This window comes from Blennius ocellaris (genome assembly GCF_963422515.1).
Source record: "Blennius ocellaris genome assembly, chromosome: 8".
Classification (NCBI taxonomy): domain Eukaryota; kingdom Metazoa; phylum Chordata; class Actinopteri; order Blenniiformes; family Blenniidae; genus Blennius; species Blennius ocellaris.
The window spans coordinates 26,832,967-26,850,730 of NC_137657.1; the positions used below are offsets into that span (position 1 = coordinate 26,832,967).

At 42.1% G+C, this 17,764-nt stretch overlaps 1 protein-coding gene across 1 annotated transcript; it reads left to right on the forward strand.

The window, feature by feature from the left end:
* Positions 1-1,151: 1,151 nt before the first annotated feature.
* Positions 1,152-17,453, forward strand: LOC308133271 (sulfotransferase 2B1-like; the record flags this gene model as incomplete). Its single annotated transcript, XM_080500574.1, is given in 13 exon segments — positions 1,152-1,320; positions 3,690-3,898; positions 3,999-4,125; positions 4,314-4,408; positions 5,543-5,723; positions 5,869-6,022; positions 14,478-14,647; positions 15,903-15,970; positions 15,972-16,112; positions 16,213-16,339; positions 16,432-16,526; positions 16,867-17,047; positions 17,293-17,453. Coding segments are annotated over 13 exon segments (1,878 nt in total).
* Positions 17,454-17,764: the final 311 nt, after the last annotated feature.

The following is a 17,764-nucleotide window of genomic DNA, read 5'->3' on the forward strand; positions in this document are numbered from 1 at the left end:
CGTTATTGATACTTTTGATCTGTTACAGCTTCTTTATGGATAATTTTGAACTACTACTGCTACTTCATTGATACTTGAAACTATAATTGCTACTTTATTGGTGCTTCTTAACTATTATTGGTACATTATTGATACTTTTGAACTAAAACTGCTACTTTATTGATACTTTTTACCTATTAATGGTACATTATTGATACCCTTTAACTATTACTGCTACTTTGTTGATACTTTTTAACTATTACAGGTGCTTTTTCTTAAACTGCCAGTACTTTAACTTTAAATTTGTATTCCTTCATCTTCTTCTTCAGCTTCATCTTAAGATTCTTTAGCATCACAGTTTAGCTGGGGTTTTTTTCAGCTCCAGCATTCAAACTTTAATTTTCTTAAGGAAATGCAAACTTCTTCAACTCATTCCTTGCCCCAGTGTTTTCTGCTGGTTTACTTCTCCCCTCTCTCTCTCTCTCTCTCTCGCTCTCTCAGCTGGGAGTCCAACAAAGCCACTATTATTCCAATAACACAATGGACATTGCTGTTACTTAATCTGAACACACACACACACACACACACACACACACACACACACACACACACACACACACACACACACACACACACACACACACTCACACACGCTGTTAGTGTGTGTCTGCTGAAATGCATCTTGCTTGTTTGCTGCACAGCCACAGTCACATAATCACATTAAACTTGTTCCTGACATTGTAGATTCCAGCAAGAATCAGATTATGGCTTGATGATGTTGGTACCAACCCAACGTGAACCAACGTCAACCAGTGTGAAAGAGTGGTACTTGGTTTTCTTGTTTAGTCGATAATTGTCTTTAGCCTATTATGAGATGTCATATTTCCTGGTGGTCCTTAATAAATACTGTCATACACTGCTGTATCATACATGCTTCATTTCTTCTCCACAAACTGAAACTCTCTCCCATGTAATAACAGACGTAGAAAGGAAAAGGACACATACACTCCCACATTGAGTCTCGGTTCCAACCCCTCTATGAGAGTGCAGTTGATGATTTGCAGCACAGTGCTGCTATTCAGAATACCATATTGCTCCTGTGCTAAAGAGGAGCTCGGTGACAGGAGGACTTCTTGTAACAGGAACAAATTCAACGTTCGACTGAGTGCAGAATGACGGACAACCGGGAAAAACCATCCATCTCCAAATGCTCCTCTGACAACATCTACTACCACGGCCTGCCTCTTCCCTTGGCGGCCCACAGCAAGGAGAGCCTGGAGTTTGCCGAGAACTTCTCTGTTGAAGACACTGATGTGTTTGCTGTGACTTATCCCAAGTCAGGTAGAGTTATTACGACTACATCTGTTGTGTCTTTTCATATCGATCTCTGAGGTTTATTGACTTTCATTTCAAAGTGTGGCGTCACACTTCTCAGATGTGTTTTGGGTTGGGGTTTTTTACACGAGTTTCCTTCAATCAGATCTTCTTGGACCATGTTATGTGCAGTTAAACACTCCACACTGCTAGTTAGACTTCTTAATACTTGCAAAGCGCTCTGAATCTTTTAATACCATAAAATACTATTTAAATCCTGAGAGGATCCATAAATATTTGTGTGTTGGGGGGGAAGTGAACTAAAAAGAAAGTAGACTGAATAGTTGTATTCTTCAGGAACCTCAGTGCTGCTTTTGTAGATTGAAGTAATTCTGCAGTGGATGCAAGGATATCAAGCTCATTTAGGTTGACGTGATGTAGTGGAAATAACAACATATCTACTTGGTGAGAAGATTTTTCAGGGATTTATATCTTTAAGTTTTCTTTTTCTTCCCTCAATAATACCAGTACATACGCTTTTCCTCTCACTCGCTCTGAACGTTGCTACAGATGTAGGGATTTCTTACCTCATAAAGATCACTAGGTACCACTTGTGTTGTCAGTCCACCCACGGGGTACCATCTATGTTGCGTTTGGCAGTTTGGCTACCGATGATCATTAATAATGATCGAAAACAGTTATTAATTCTGCTATTGAAAATTTGGGGTGGGTCCACACAGTTAAAGGCTTTAGGTGATGCATTCACTCACTCACTCACCTCACTTCCATGTTTTGCAGACAGCCACACCCCAAACATTTGATTTATTCCCTTTGTTTCTAATTGATTGTTTTCCTAGTGAAGTGCACACATTTTCACACTGAAAGACTATCGTTGCCACATTTTTGTTGTATTAATTATGCAAAAGGCGGGGCAACAGACCAGAAACTCTTCTGCCCTCAAGCAAACGACACACCTACTATGTTGCGTTCAGGTGCCGTCGGAAACACGGTGATAATCAAACTTTTGAAAACAATCAGTTAGAGTGTGCTTGAAGCTAACGAACCATACACATGTCACGAAAGTAAATGTCATGTAGATTTCGGGAAAAGGGTACAGTGACTCGGGAAGGGTGAGGATGTTAATCTTTATTGTCCACACGTTGTGACTCGTTTTGACGGTTGTTTTCTTTTTCCCCATGGGTACCTGAACGCGTCTTCACCGTCTTTTCAGTCTGTTTCGCTCCCCGGAGCTGTCAGTCCGCAGCATGTCGTCCCCCCGAGGTCTTTATCTGCTGTACCACGGCCTCATGTGTCCAATCGAGACGCACAGCGCGCAGAGCCTGGAGTTTTCTCAGGGATTCGCGTTTAAAGACGACGATGTCGTTGCTGTCACGTACCCAAAGTCAGGTCGGTGGTCGAGGCGTTGCTTACAGATCCAACAACAACAACCGAGGCTTAAGTCTTGATTGTGGTTTTAAAAAAACAAACAAACTGAGAGGAACTCATCCGGACCCAAGTGGAGACACTTTGATTTCAAGTGGACGAGAAGAAAACGAAACGGCCAAAAATATCAGATTTTTGTGAGATATTTAAGAGTTGGAACAGTACTAGTAATCTAGTACAATTCAATTAAAATGTCCAAGTGAAACTAACCAGGTAGATGTACAAAGTCCTTCATCTTCTGTATTGAAATCTCACATTTGATTGAATGTGTCTTGATCAAATGTCTAGAGTTTACCCACATTTCTCGAACCGACAATAAATTACACCAAATGTAGAAATATAAAAAAATTGAATTGTAAAATTCGTGCAATTAGGAATTGTGTGAACTGGTGGTTTTTGAGGGGCTGAAAATCTAACATTTTAACTTTAATGCATTAAATTATGTCTGTTGAGGTTAAAAAATGTTTCAATGTTCCTACAATTAGTCACACATTGTTTTGGGATTCTGCTCCAGTTTTATGATCGTGGCAAATATCAAAATAATGTATTTTGTTGAGTCTGTTCACTTACAATGAGACTTTGATTATTGTGTAGCTGCAAAAAAAAAAAAAAATGTTTCTATGTTTGGAGGGTTCAGGTAGGGTGAGAAGTATTTCTGACTGAGTTGAGGGTCAGATGACAGGAAATCAATAAGATCATTGACCTGAAAGGCATATGTGTCTGTTGTTTGCTGAGTCAATAACGTTCACAAACACAATGCTATATATTATATGGTATTCATCATGAAATTCTTTGAGTGGTTTTTAAAACATATTCGTTGCAGCTTTCCCATGCTCTTTAACACTGCAGCGACACTAACAACATAATAAGTGACTGAACTGAGCTGAGGGTGCTCCTGGAGTGCTTGTATGAGGTCAACCCACTAATTCGAGATGTGCTCTTCATTCCTGCAGGTACAATCTGGATGCAGGAGATCCTCCCACTGCTGCTGAATGGGGGGGATCTGACCCCGATCCAGACCATCCCCAACTGGGACCGGGTCCCTTGGCTGGAAGAGAAAAGACTGGAAGTGGTTGTGGATCAGCTGACGTCTCCACGAGCCTTGGTCACTCATTTCCCCTACAATCTCATGCCTCCTTCTTTCCACACCTCGAAGGCCAAGGTGAAAGACTTTGTGTAACATTTGTTTGTATATTTGTTCATTCAAGACACATCACACCCATTCTGTTCTGCACCTTGTCTCCTGTGTTTGTGTCCCGTAGGCAATCTATGTCATGAGGGACCCCCGGGACGTTTTGGTGTCTTCGTACTACTTCCACCAAATGGCCCAGTTTCTTGAGGAACCGGGAGCGTTTGATGAATTCATGGGAACATTCCTGGAGGGCAAAGGTCAGAACAGTTAAAATGACCTTGTTAAACAAACTTTCCATGTAGGATAGTTTATTCAGCAATACAGAGCCAACACATTTCAGCAGTTAATGTAAAGAGTCTATAGATATTGGGGGGGGGGGGGGGGGGGTAAAACCTTCTGAAGTGAAAGATGTTCGTTGTGTTTCTATATCTTTTCGTTTGTGCAGTACTGTTTGGAAAGTGGACGGACCATGTGAAGAGCTGGATGCACACAGAGCTGGGAGACAGAATAATGCACATCACTTATGAAGAAATGGTTGAGGTGAAAAAACTTTTAATTGTCAAACCAACATTATTTGTCAAGGAAAAACAATCTATCTGTCGGTCTGAAGACAGACGGACTCTAGTTTTTATGGTCGTTTACTGACTATGGATAGAATAGACAGAATATCAGTCGAAAATGCAGGAAAAACACACAATATAAAAGCTATCAAATGTTTCTTTCTTCATTATTTTATTTATATTATTGCGTGAAGAAGGTATTCGATTTGTTCGTCCGAGGTAGCATTGCTGGCATGTTGGGCGTCCGCTCATATTGATGCTAACTGGCCTGTCAGACGGAAACATCGCTGTGGGTACGTCCGAATTGTCCCTCCTCTCTCCTTACCTATGGACTTTACCTTAACCCCTCGATGACGTCATGGGGTTAAGGAAAGGTGTTAGGAGGCTTCCTAAAGGAGTTAGTGAAAGGTGTTAGGAGGCTTCCTCAAGGAATTAAGGAAAGGTGTTAGGAGGCTTCCTAAAGGAGTTAAGGAAAGGTGTTAGGAGGCTTCCTAAAGGAGTTAGTGAAAGGTGTGTTAGGAGGCTTCCTAAATGAATTAAGCAAAGGTGTTAGGAGGCTTCTTAAAGGAATTAAGGAAAGGTGCTAGGAGGCTTCCTAGAGGAGTTAGTGAAATGTGTTAGGAGGCTTCCTAAAGGAGTTAGTGAAATGTGTTAGGAGGCTTCCTAAAGGAGTTAGTGAAATGTGTTAGGAGGCTTCCTAAAGGAGTTAGTGAAAGGTGTTTGGAGGCTTCCTAAAGGAATTAAGGAAAGGTGCTAGGAGGCTTCCTAAAGGAGTTAGTGAAAGGTGTTAGGAGGCTTCCTCAAGGAGACAAGGATGATGATGTCATCACCAAGGTTCTTAAAAAGCCCCAAAAGGAGCCTCTCATTGCAATCAGGTGTGTTGCACCTGGGAGCGATCTAAACCCTGCAGGACAGGGGCTCCGGAGGACCGAGGTTGGACACCCCTGGTCTAGATGTTAACATTTCTATGTAAGTGGGCCAACTTACAAATTCAGGAGGGGATCAAATGATTATTTTTCCCCAACTGTGTATTCAAATATATTCCACTGTCGGGACATTTCAAACATAAACGATGTAACCAAATGAAAGACGTGCTCCAATACTCCTCTTCCAGGACCTGCCTGCAGCTCTCAGGCGCATGTCAGAGTTCCTGGGCCGTAATCTGGACGATGAAACCATTCAGAAGATCGCACAGCATTGCTCTTTCCAGGCCATGAAGGAAAACAAAATGTCCAACTTCAGCCTCGTTCCCAAGGTTTTCATGGATAATGACAAATCTCCATTTCTCCGAAAAGGTACTTGAGCCTCTGACGTTCAAACTGGACTGACGTGGAGGCAAACCGCCTCTCCACTGGTGTCATCATAACAATATCTGACTCTACTTGTCATACACGTGTGTTGTTGACCGTGATTTCTTGCGTTCTCATGTTGTTGTGCCAGGTCAGTCTGGAGACTGGAAGAAACACTTCAGCTCAGAGCAGCTGGCCCGATTCACATCTGTGATTCACAAAGAGCTGGGGGCTGAGAGCTGCTCTCTGCCGTGGAGCCTGGACACAATGGAGGGAGCCGATATTGAACATGGAGACCTGGAGTCGTCTTAGAAGCACAAATTGTTGCCGATTGGTCTGAAGCTTTTGGTGATTTCCTATATATCTAATAAAAAGTGTTTGGGCAGCTGTTGTTTATCATCATTTAGTCTCACGAGCATCCAGGTGGAGAACAAGTGACTGATGTTTAACCAATTCAGCTTTCGCACTATTATAATCATTCACCTGGTTTAATCAAACTGGAACTTTATAACTAATTACTTCGGGAACCAGTCGATGATTCATACTCGTTTAAACATCTACTTTCTCCTCTGTGAAGACAACACGATGTTTTCAGTTCCCTCTGCTCACGATCGTCTCACGGCAGCTGTAAAGCAGGAATGTCCAGACCATTTCCACACAGTTGAGGGGAATTTTCTGCCCTCGCTTGTTTTGGTGTCGTCATTTTTGGTCACCATCAGGAACATTGAGTTTTAAACCAGCCTCGTTTTATTGCAGAGCTGTTATTTTGAGGACCGTGTTAAATCTCAGATCACAATACTGTCAAGTTTTGTGTGATATTTAGAGTTTCCTGCGGGCCAATTCGAGACGGACCGCGGCCCAAAGTTCACCTGTGGGCCATAGTTTGGACACCTCTGCAGCAAAGCGACAAACTGCTGTTCACCAGCTGTGCCCACATCAGTGAATGTCTTTATGGAAGGATGATCCCTGTTAACCTTCAATAAACCATCAGGTAGTTTGCACACTATAATTGTTTTTCTTTCACAAGAGTGCATGAGATTAGCAGTAACGGGGAATGAGTAATACATTTTAAGTTTGAAATCCATGCGAGAAGTCATCATCAGATATTCAATTTGGTTCCCTGGTCCATGTTTCGTCAGCAAGTCCTGCAGAGGATGTGGAGTCGAGCCTCTGAGACACAGACTGAAGGCAAACTGCTTTTGCTCACTATTGCGACAAACATCAGCTCGTCTTCATGTGCGCCTGCTGTCCACATCAGAAGGTGAAATAGAAAACCTTCAGATTTTTACTGGAAACACTGCACACGCCTGCTTTCCTAATCCAGATTATGAGTCTTGGCGTCAGGAGCGGCTGTTCGTTTTCCAGCTTTCCAGCGTCAAATGATCAAAGCAAAACCTCTACAGCTTCTATTCAAGATTGCGAATTTGTTTATGTCTGTATAATCACCTCATTTTGATGACTAAAACTCTTTGTCTTCAAAGAAACATGGTTCACCACACGCCCATTCTTCCTGAGGATGAGTGACCTCTGGATACACGGGGCCCAACAATATAAACAATGCTTTTTTGGATTTTGTTGGTTTTGGACACGTTTTGGATAGTTAAACATGCAACGGGTCAAACTGACCTGGGAACATCACTGGCATTCCTGACAAATTAACATAGCAGGAGGGTTAATTAGTCAACAGAGTCCTCCTTTGTTCAATCTAACAGACAGAGAAGCTGCTCAGAGCTGATGGGAACATGGATGGAGATATTTACAGGTCAATCATTGAGGAAAACTTGCTGGAGTCTGCAAAATACATTATCCAGCAAGACAACGACCCAAAACATACAGCCAGAGCTACAAAGAAAAGTTTAGATCAAACAATAATTATGTTGGAATTGACAAGTCAAAGTGCAAACCTTCCTCCAAATGTAAACCACTGGCTTCACTTGCAAGACGCTCTCCGTCCAAACTGACTGAGCTTGAGCTGTTTTACAAAGACGAACAGGCAAAAATGTCAGTCTCTAAATGTGCAAGGCTGGTTGAGACAAACCCCAAAAGACTTGCAGCTGCAGTTAAAAGGGGTTCTACAAAGCATTAACTTTGGGGGATGAAGACTTTTCCACACTTATCAGCATTTGTAAAGAAAGGTTTGAACGCTCATGTATCATTTGCCTTCCATGTCACCCCTGTATCATTCTCTTGTGTTTTGCTTTCCACTTCACAATTCTTTGGCAAGTTGTGTTGGTCCATCAAACACTACACAACTCATCTGAGAAGAATGAAACCAAAGTTTTGAATATGTGCCAATAAACCTGAGTGATTAAGTGCCATCTGAAATGACACAACAGATGTAGTAATAATAACTCTACCTGACTTGGGATAAGTCACAGCAAACACATCAGTGTCTTCAACAGAGAAGTTCTCAGCAAACTCCAAGCCTTCCTTGCTGTGGGCCGCCGAGGGAAGAGCCAGGCCGTGGTAGTAGATGTAGTCAGAGGAGCATTTAGAGTTGGAAGGATTAGCCTCTTCAGTGGCCATGCTGCTCTCAGTGACAGTTATTTCTTCTTACAAGCAGTCCACCTCTGGTTGAGCTCCTCTTTATCAGCTGTTGGAGTAGAGGGGCGGAGCTTTTTGGTTTATGTGTTTTTCTTTCTTTCATGTCAGGTCTGAGCTGCACGTCATTGAGGGGTTGCGTCGAAGGCCCCGTGTACGTGTACCCTGGATCTCACAAAAAACAGGTATTTCCCCCACTACTAAAAGAAAATCTTAATTTACACCGACCGCTTAAACACCTGATGTTCAGAGCTACAATGAGCAGCCAAACCTGAAGGGGGCAGTGCAACGAGAAGCGTGAAGCCACGATAATCAACCAATGCTAACCGAGACATGGGGTACATCCGAATAGTCCTTCCTGTAGAAATACTTTGAAGAATTGTGGGGCAGCATGATCTGGTCTCCTTTGGTAAAGGATGCATCAGTGTTTCCTAGGCTAAAGGAGGTCAAAAATGAAGCATTGAGCCTCCTTTCCTTAGTGTATTGAGAATTCCAGTGTTCCTTATCATGGCCGTCACTTAAATACTTCCGGGGTTAGATGGGATTATTATAGTTGCTAATGTTCCCTCTTTCTCGTCGGAGAGCAAAGAGCCAGATGTCTTCAGTGACAATTCTGAAAAAAGTATTAGTCGCTTATTTTTTTAAATCCATTAACAAGTAGTGACAGTAGTGCGAATCTCCCGCACTACTGTCATGCATGCGTGCTTGTCTGTCTGTGTGCACGATTGTATGGGAAACACCACTTAACAATGAAAAAACACCACCAAATGACAATAGCAGGGCCAATCTAATCCAGAGAATGTAAAAAAACAAAACAAAAGAAAAACTCGCACTCACCACCACTTAAAAGGTGAGTTTTAGATTTAGAAACAGGCGCCTTGAAAAAGGTCCTGATGCAGATCTGCTATCGTATCATCACATCTTGTTGTTAAATTAGCCGCCATCACTCCAGAGGAGCAGATAATAACAGAGCGTCGTCACCACTTGCCCATGGGCCAGTCAGTCAAGCTCATTTCAATGTCGACACCAAGACCAGCACAAGAAACTCTGTTGGCCCTGAGGCGGTCCGTCAATAACACATCAAAATCTGATTGGCTGATGATACTGTGACATAAACAACAAACACTTGTCCCTGTTTGGCGACCAAACAGGGACAGGGACTCATTTGTTTGTACAAATGAGTACAAACAAATAAAATTAAAATACGTTTTATGGATGGGGAGTCTATTTCCATTCCATATTTTAACATATATTCAAGCCTCTACATGTACTGTTCTGGGGCAAATTATTTAATGGAGATTTATCCAACTCAAGACATGCTTGTAAATCAAAATATGATGACTTATTACACAAACCTCCCTGTGCATTATTTTGACCTCACAGTTTAATTTGCATGTTTTCTATTGGTTTTAAGCGTGTTTTGTTACGTGTTCTTCATCACTCCTCTACGTACTGAACTCCAAAAGACCTGGTGCAGAGATTATTGTCAAGGATGGGAATGTCTGCCTGAGAAGGAAGGACTTTTGGACATTGGGCCTTCCTCAGTGTATGGCATGCAATGTACGTATTTTAGAGCTTTAATGTCAATTGTATCTGGTTTTTAAAGAATGAATAAGTTACTTACTTCTCTTTCTTTGTTGCAGATTGGGAACGTATGTTTCAAACCTGTACAAGAAGCTACCCAAGGTCATGTGAATTTTTTATATAAAAGTATACAATGTTATTTTTTCATTTCTGAAATTCTTCTAAATCCTGCTTCTTAGCAGTCGCAAGTGGTTTGGATGTTAATATTTTGAATTTCTATCAACATAGGGAAAACATATTCACATTGTGGACGTGTATATTCCAACATGGAAGTCTAATGCTGCTTTTCCAGCAAGTTTTTTTTTTTTTTTTTCCCCCAATGACCTTTTGTGTTTCTTGTCCTTGACGTACAATTCTTTAAAATCCCTTGTTTTGAATGTTAGGACAACCTCCTGTCCAAGGTTCTCATTATTGTCATCGGCCTGGAAGAGCTGATCATTTTTTTGCTTTACGTGAGTCTATCCCTCATCCTCACAACAGACTTAAGTAAAACTGAACTCAATTTGTGCTGGATCTGTATCTGTTCTATAAGGATTCATGTACATTTAGCTGGTTTGGAAATGATTGACAGTAGGGATGAGCCGGACACTCGCGTCAAACGTTAATGTACCAGTCGTGTTGACCTTATGAGACATCTTTTAAAGGCCTCAACTGTAACTGCGCATGCCGTTCTGTGAGGGCCAAGGCTTCACTTCATATTGTTTAGATTACTGTACGTCTGGGTGTCCGTCAGTTTGGTAAAACAAACTATTCTCAGACTCGGTGGAGCCGAGGTGGCGGAGACTCTCATTGGAAAAGGGTGATAAGAACTGTGGTGAGGATGACGGGTGGCAGTCTAACTTTGTGTCTCGTCTGGGGCGGAGGCTTGGAGGGGGTCATCCGTGAGTCCGTATGCGTGTCTGATTATGCTGCGAGATCTCTGACGGTTCCCTGTAATAAACTCCCTCGCATCAGATCCTATGTCCCTCCGTCATTCATCCTTCTGAAGCTGATCATCACCGGGAAGCAACGGAAAATCCACAACAACAGCGACTATATCAAAACATATCAAACTAAAACAGTTGAACTACTAACCCAAAGAATAGCTGAGAGCAGAGGGGGACCGAGCACAAGGTTCACCATCATCTCTGCTGGTTATCCCTTTCCTCCTTCGTTAAATCCTCAGTGCTCAGTGCCACGGGGCCTTGAGTCATATAATCATGTTGGACAAGTGCCAACCACTTGCTCATGCACGTTTTCCTTCTGTGCCTCGGGCGTACTATGCAGCTTCAAATTCCACCGACAACCGTAGCTTTCCAGCCACGCATTTCACAGCAGCCTTTTCATTTAGCAGTTTAATTTCGGACCGGCCCGTGACATCACACAGACCCCCCCCCCCCCCCCCCCCCCCCCCGCCCCACATTGTCCACAGGGAACTCAAATAGTTTGTACTGTAACCTCAAGTTGAATTTAGAATTTTGAGAGAATTTTGAGAATTTTGAGAGAATACAGTCATACATTCATACGTTTCATACTTTCCTGTTGAGATGAGTTTGTTACAGCCAAATAAATATTAAAAAAATGTTTTCATCAAACTTTACTTTGATCCAGTAAAAAAATGCATGATTACTGGACCAGTGTCCGTTAAAAAAATGTGGCATTTCGCGATCCCTGAAGTCTCAAATTAAAACTCCTTTTTATCGCTCGGCTTTTACAGACTGATGTTCTCTTGTTCGTTGTTTTTATTTCTTCCGTGTTATGTGTCACTCGTCTGTGAGCTCAGCATGGCTCCGTGCGGCTGAATCTCGTCATTTCAGCAGCAGTGATGCCAGTAAGGCGTTAATTAGTAACGCATTACTCTCATATTTTAGTAACGAGTAATCTAACAGATTACTATTTCCAAACCAGTAATCAGATTTAATTTACTTGTCCAAGTCACTGTGAATCAGGTTGGCCTCCATTACCTAAACGTGGTATGGAGGCCAATTACATGGTAATGTGTGTGTGTGTGTGTGTGTGTGTGTGTGTGTGTGTGTGTGTGTGTGTGTGTGTGTGTGTGTGTGTGTGTGTGTGTGTGTGTGTGTGTGTGTGTGTGTGAAAGAAAGAAAGAATGTGGACCAAACCTCCACCAGCTCTGCCTTGCCGCTTCTCCTCCTGCTCTTCAGGCCTCATTAACTCCATGAAGCTTTAGCAAGAGTGGAAAGTCAGAGAACAAGAGAAGAAGACACCGCGACATGATATAAAGGCGCACAAATACCCCGGAGACTCCAAATGTTCCACTCCCTCATCCACATACATTACAAAACTGTAATGGAAATGACTGTTGCAAATATCTTATATATCCACTCGTCAGTGTTTGTACAGGAGACTGTGAACATGTTCAATATGTACTTGTCAGTATTTGTACAGGAGACTGAGTTCAGTGGAGAACAAGTCTGAACAAGATGATGCTGGATCTTCTGTGGATCACACTGACCAAGATGGCGGCGCCCCCCGCTTGCCAGTGCCAATAGAGAACGTTCATAGACATAATGGGTACATGCAAACAGTCTCTCCTGTCTCCTTTCCTATCTACTTTTCCTTAACCCCAAAAGTGTTTAAGTGGCAGCACATGATAAGGAATGAGGGAATTCCCAATAAGCTAAGGAAAGGAGGCTCAATGCTTACTTTATAATTTCCTTTAGCCAAGGAAACACTGATGTTTCCTTTATAACCTTGTTAGGCCTCGGATCTCCGATATGGCCTCAGAGTGGCTGACGAGCGGTTTGAGCAGTGAGTAAAATCAGTGAGGAGTCAGCTTTGTGAGTGGTCCACATCTATTTTTCTTTCTTTTATTTTCACAAGTGCCCAAAACAAAAACTTGCAAAGTGCTAAAAATTCATTGGAGGATTGAGGAGTGTGGCTTCTCCAGCAGCAGAACAGTGAATGATGTAAAAAGGCGCCTTAAATACACTTCCCTCAACTGGGTAAAACCATTAAAATCTCCACAGGTAATAAAAGTTAACATTAGTGTCTAAAAACTAAGTTAAAATCGTCCAAACCAAAACCCTAACTATAACTTAATGAAACAAAACTCTTATTAACCAATACATGTAAAACCAAACACCTAAATAGTAAATTAAATCCTAAACCCTACTAAAACTATGTGCAACACCCCCACTTGCTCCTCCTCTTGGTTCGGCCCGGAACCTTCTTCAACGTGTCCGTCCCAGGGGGAATCTTTTACTCGGACACCAGCCTGAACACAAGACATGGTAAGTGGAAACTCCTCACACACCACATCTTCAAACATTCCCAGCACACACATCAACAACTAAAAGAATAAGGTATTCTTAAATACAAATATTGCACATTGCTCAATTCATTGTTGTGTTGTCTCCACAGGTGGCCGGACCGATCGACAACAGACGATTCAATAAATAAGTTAAAACAGCAATTGTGTGCTATATTCAGCAAACTCTGAGACAGACTAAGCCGCGCCACCGTCAGATTATTATTATTATGTCACCTTGTGGAAATGCGGTCCAACTGGCACAGCAACATGATCGCCTTTTACTAACTCCTTTAGGAAGCCCCCTAACACCTTTCCTTAACCCTGTGATGTCATCCACAGGGTTAAGGAAAATAGGATAGGAGGGACTATTCAGAAGCACCCAATATATGGAGATGCCTCATTGACTGGCGCTGCCTAATGGAGCTGACGTCACAGCGCAACGCCATCTTGGATGAGGCACCCTGTGCCTCCAGTGCATATATTTCTACTGAGGAAGGCCTCTTCCACCTGTAATAATCATCAGTCCCTGAATTCTCATAACAAATATGATCATTAATGCTGAGATACTTTGTATTATGCTTTTTTACCAAGACTGACATATGATATGGCCTATTAATAACTGTTTACATTTAGAAACAGAGCAGGAGATGCGTCCCAAATGTACACACTAATAGCACAAGCATGTCATCATATTTATGTCTTTGTGGGCTATGAGTATATACAATTCAATGTAACTATTTCAGGCGCATACACACACACATCACACATTTTCTTTACTCAGTTGTGTTGGAATAAAGAGAGAAACGAGAGAGATTTTAATCTGAGCAGACTCATAATGCTCACAGCTGTATGGGACACATAAAATATAAATACATCATTGGGTTCAAGTACACTTTCAGAGAAAGGCTGGGGAAGGTCCCTGGATCGGCTCGTTCAGCTTTCCTTTAAGTTTTTGTGAACAAAACCCAGACAAAGCTGCTCGTTCTGCGTTAACTCTGGCCGACTCTGGTGCTACCAGGGAGTGAGATGCCTTATCCAATATGGCGGTGACGCTGCATCACTCTCCAGCATGGAATGAGGCGCCAATCCTTTATAATGTCTATGGTTATAGCGGTCGATGCAGCGTCTATTTCTTTTTATAGTGTAGCATAAATGGCACACGGTTTCTCTCAGGCTGAAGTTCCGCACGTCATGCCCGCGTGTCAAACATAAAACAGCCTTCAGATGCAACCCCTCAATGACGTGCAGCTCAGAGCTGGCATAATAAAACAAAAAAAATTAAACAGAAAAGAAGCTCCGCCCCTCAGCTTCACCAGCTGATAAAGACCAGCTATATGAGAGATGGACTGTTTGTAAGAAGAAATAACTGTCACTGAGAGCAGCATGGCCACCGAAGAGGCTAATCCTTCCAACTCTAAATGCTCCTCTGACTACATCTACTACCACGGCCTGGCGCTTTCCTCGGCGGCCCACAGCAAGGAAGGCTTGGAGTTTGCTGAGAACTTCTCTGTTGAAGACACTGATGTGTTTGCTGTGACTTATCCCAAGTCAGGTAGAGTTACTATTACTACATCTGTTTGCACTTAATCGCTCAGGTTTATTGGCTTTTATTCAAAACTTTGGTTTCATTCTTCTCAGATGAGTTTTGTAGTGTTTGATGGACCAACACAACTTGCCACAGAATTGTGAAGTGGAAAGCAAAACACAACAGAATGATACAGGGGTGACACGGAAAGAAAATGATACATGAGCGTTCAAACCTTTGAAGCCAGTGGTTTACATTTGGAGGAAGGTTTGCACTTTGACTTGTCAATTCTAACGAATAATTATTGTTTGATCTAAACTTTTCGTTGAAACTCCAGCTGTATGTTTTGGGTCGTTGTCCTGCTGGATGATTTGCAGGCTCTAACAGGTTTTCCTCGATGATTGACCTGTGAATGTCTCCATCTATGTTCCCATCAGCTCTGAGTAGGTTCCCTGTCTGTTAGATTGAAAGAAGGTGGACTCTGTTGACTAATTAAGTGACTTCTGAAGGCTGCTGGAACAGATGAACATATATTGTGAAATGGCTGTATAACATAACATATAACTGGAACAGATGAACTATGACTAACCACAATATATGGCTGTATAAACACGTATAGATCTGACACTCACATGATCCAACCACAGTGGCGTTTCTCGATGTAAACACTTGGTGGGGCAAGATTTTATCTTGGGTCTAGTGACAGCACTGAATTCTCACAGTGGGTGCTCAGCCACTACATTATAACAACCATATAGGCGATCTCGTAAAAATGTTGAGATAGCTGATCAAATAAAATAAAGAAGAAAAAAAAAGGCACTCAATCAATCAATGAATCAGTCTTTTTTTGTCCCTTGGGGCAATTAAAATGTTGCACAGAGCAGGCAGTGCAAATAATTAAATAACTAGTATCAATATAGTATAAATAATACTAATAAAAATAATACCTTATAATGAAACCGTGATTCAGATATAAATACAATGAAAGTAGGCCACAGGTTAAAATACGTATGCAGTGATCAGCACAGAGGATTTGGTAATACCAGTTGTTTCATGTTGACAGTGGGGGGGGGGGTGGTTGTCGACAGCTTCTGAAAGTAACTAAAAAGTCACTTGTAATCTAACTTCGTTACTTTTAAAAACAAGCAATACATTTTTCAAATTTACTGTGGCAACACTGCTGGTGTACACACAAATGTATTTGTATGCTCCTGGAGTGATTGTATGAGGTCAACCCACTAATTCCTGGTTGAAACATGAGCTGTGCTCTTCATCCCTGCAGGTACAGTCTGGATGCAGGAGATCCTCCCACTGCTGCTGAATGGGGGGGATCTGACCCCGATCCAGACATATCCCCAACTGGGACCGGGTCCCTTGGTTGCATGCGACGAGACTGCAAGTGGTGGTGGATCAGCTGACGTCTCCACGAGCCTTGGTCTCTCATTTTCCCTACAATCTCATGCCTCCTTCTTTCCACACCTCGAAGGCCAAGGTGAAAGACTTTGTGTAACATTTGTTTGTATATTTGTTCATTGAAGACACATCACACCCATTCTGTTTTGCACCTTGTCTCCTGTGTTTGTGTCCCGTAGGCAATCTATGTCATGAGGGACCCCCGGGACGTTTTGGTGTCTTCGTACTACTTCCACCAAATGGCCCAGTTTCTTAAAGATCCAGGAACGTTTGATGAATTCATGGGAACATTCCTGGAGGGCAAAGGTCAGAACAGTTAAAATGACCTTGTTAAACTTTCCATGAACGTTCTGGAGTGACAGATGTTGATTGGTTGATTCTATCTTTCTTTTGTACAGTCGTGTTTGGAAAGTGGACGGACCATGTGAAGAGCTGGATGCACACAGAGCTGGGAGACAGAATAATGCACATCACTTATGAAGAAATGGTTCAGGTGAAGAAAGTCCTGGAAGTTAAGAATTAAACAGTAACAATATGTCTTTAGTCTTTCTGATGATAAATGCTCCGACAAGAAACACTAGTTATATATGAGAGAAAGACTCTGAGTAGTTCTATGTGTCAAACCAACATTATTCATCAAGGATTTTATAAATATATTCAACTGCCAGTAAATCTTAAACATGCAAAACTCCAACTGATTCAAATCACCAGTCTCTTCAATACATGTCACGGGGAGTTTTATAGCTACAGTGATTAGAAGGAGGATTTGTTATTGATGACAAACATAAATGATGTAACGAAATGAAAGACGTGTTCCAATACTCCTCTTCCAGGACCTGCCTGCAGCTCTCAGGCGCATGTCAGAGTTCCTGGGCCGTAATCTGGACGATGAAACCATTCAGAAGGTCGCACAGCATTGCTCTTTCCAGACCATGAAGGAAAACAAAATGTCCAACTTCAGCCTCGTTCCCAAGCACCAAATGGATAATGACAAATCTCCATTTCATCGGAAAGGTATCTGAGTCTCTGACATTCAGATTGGACTGTCATAGTCCAATCTGATTTTTTTTTTTCTTTTTTAGATCTGCTTGGTATAATGTATAATCATTGAGGGCAGACCTCAAGTCGGATATGAAGGCTGGTGGGAATCTATCCATCTGCCCAATGAGACAACAATGCAAACCGCCTCTCCACTGTGCCACTGGGGCTATCGTAACATAACCTGACGGATTTTTTGCGTTCACATGTTGTTGTGCCAGGTCAGTCTGGAGACTGGAAGAAACACTTCAGCTCAGAGCAGCTGGCCAGATTCACATCTGTGATTCACAAAGAGTTGGGGGCTGAGAGCTGCTCCCTGCCGTGGAGCCTGGACACAATGGAGGGAGCCGATATTGAACATGGAGACCTGGAGTCGTCTTAGAAGCACTGATTGGTCTGAAGCTTTTAGTGATTTGCTATATATTTTATAAAACTTGTTTTAGCATCTGTTGATGTTTGTCATCATTTAGTCTCATGAGCATCCAGGTGGAGAACAAGTACAAATTGTTCGTAGTTATTTCAATCCCCCTGCAGTGGACAAGTTTACCTGGGTCTTTACAAAAATGTATATTTTCCCTTCTATTTTTACCAAAGGAATCATAATTTACACCTGATCATTTAAAAAAACCAACTTGAAACACCTGCTTCAGCACTACTACGGTTATATATATATATATATATATATATCTAATA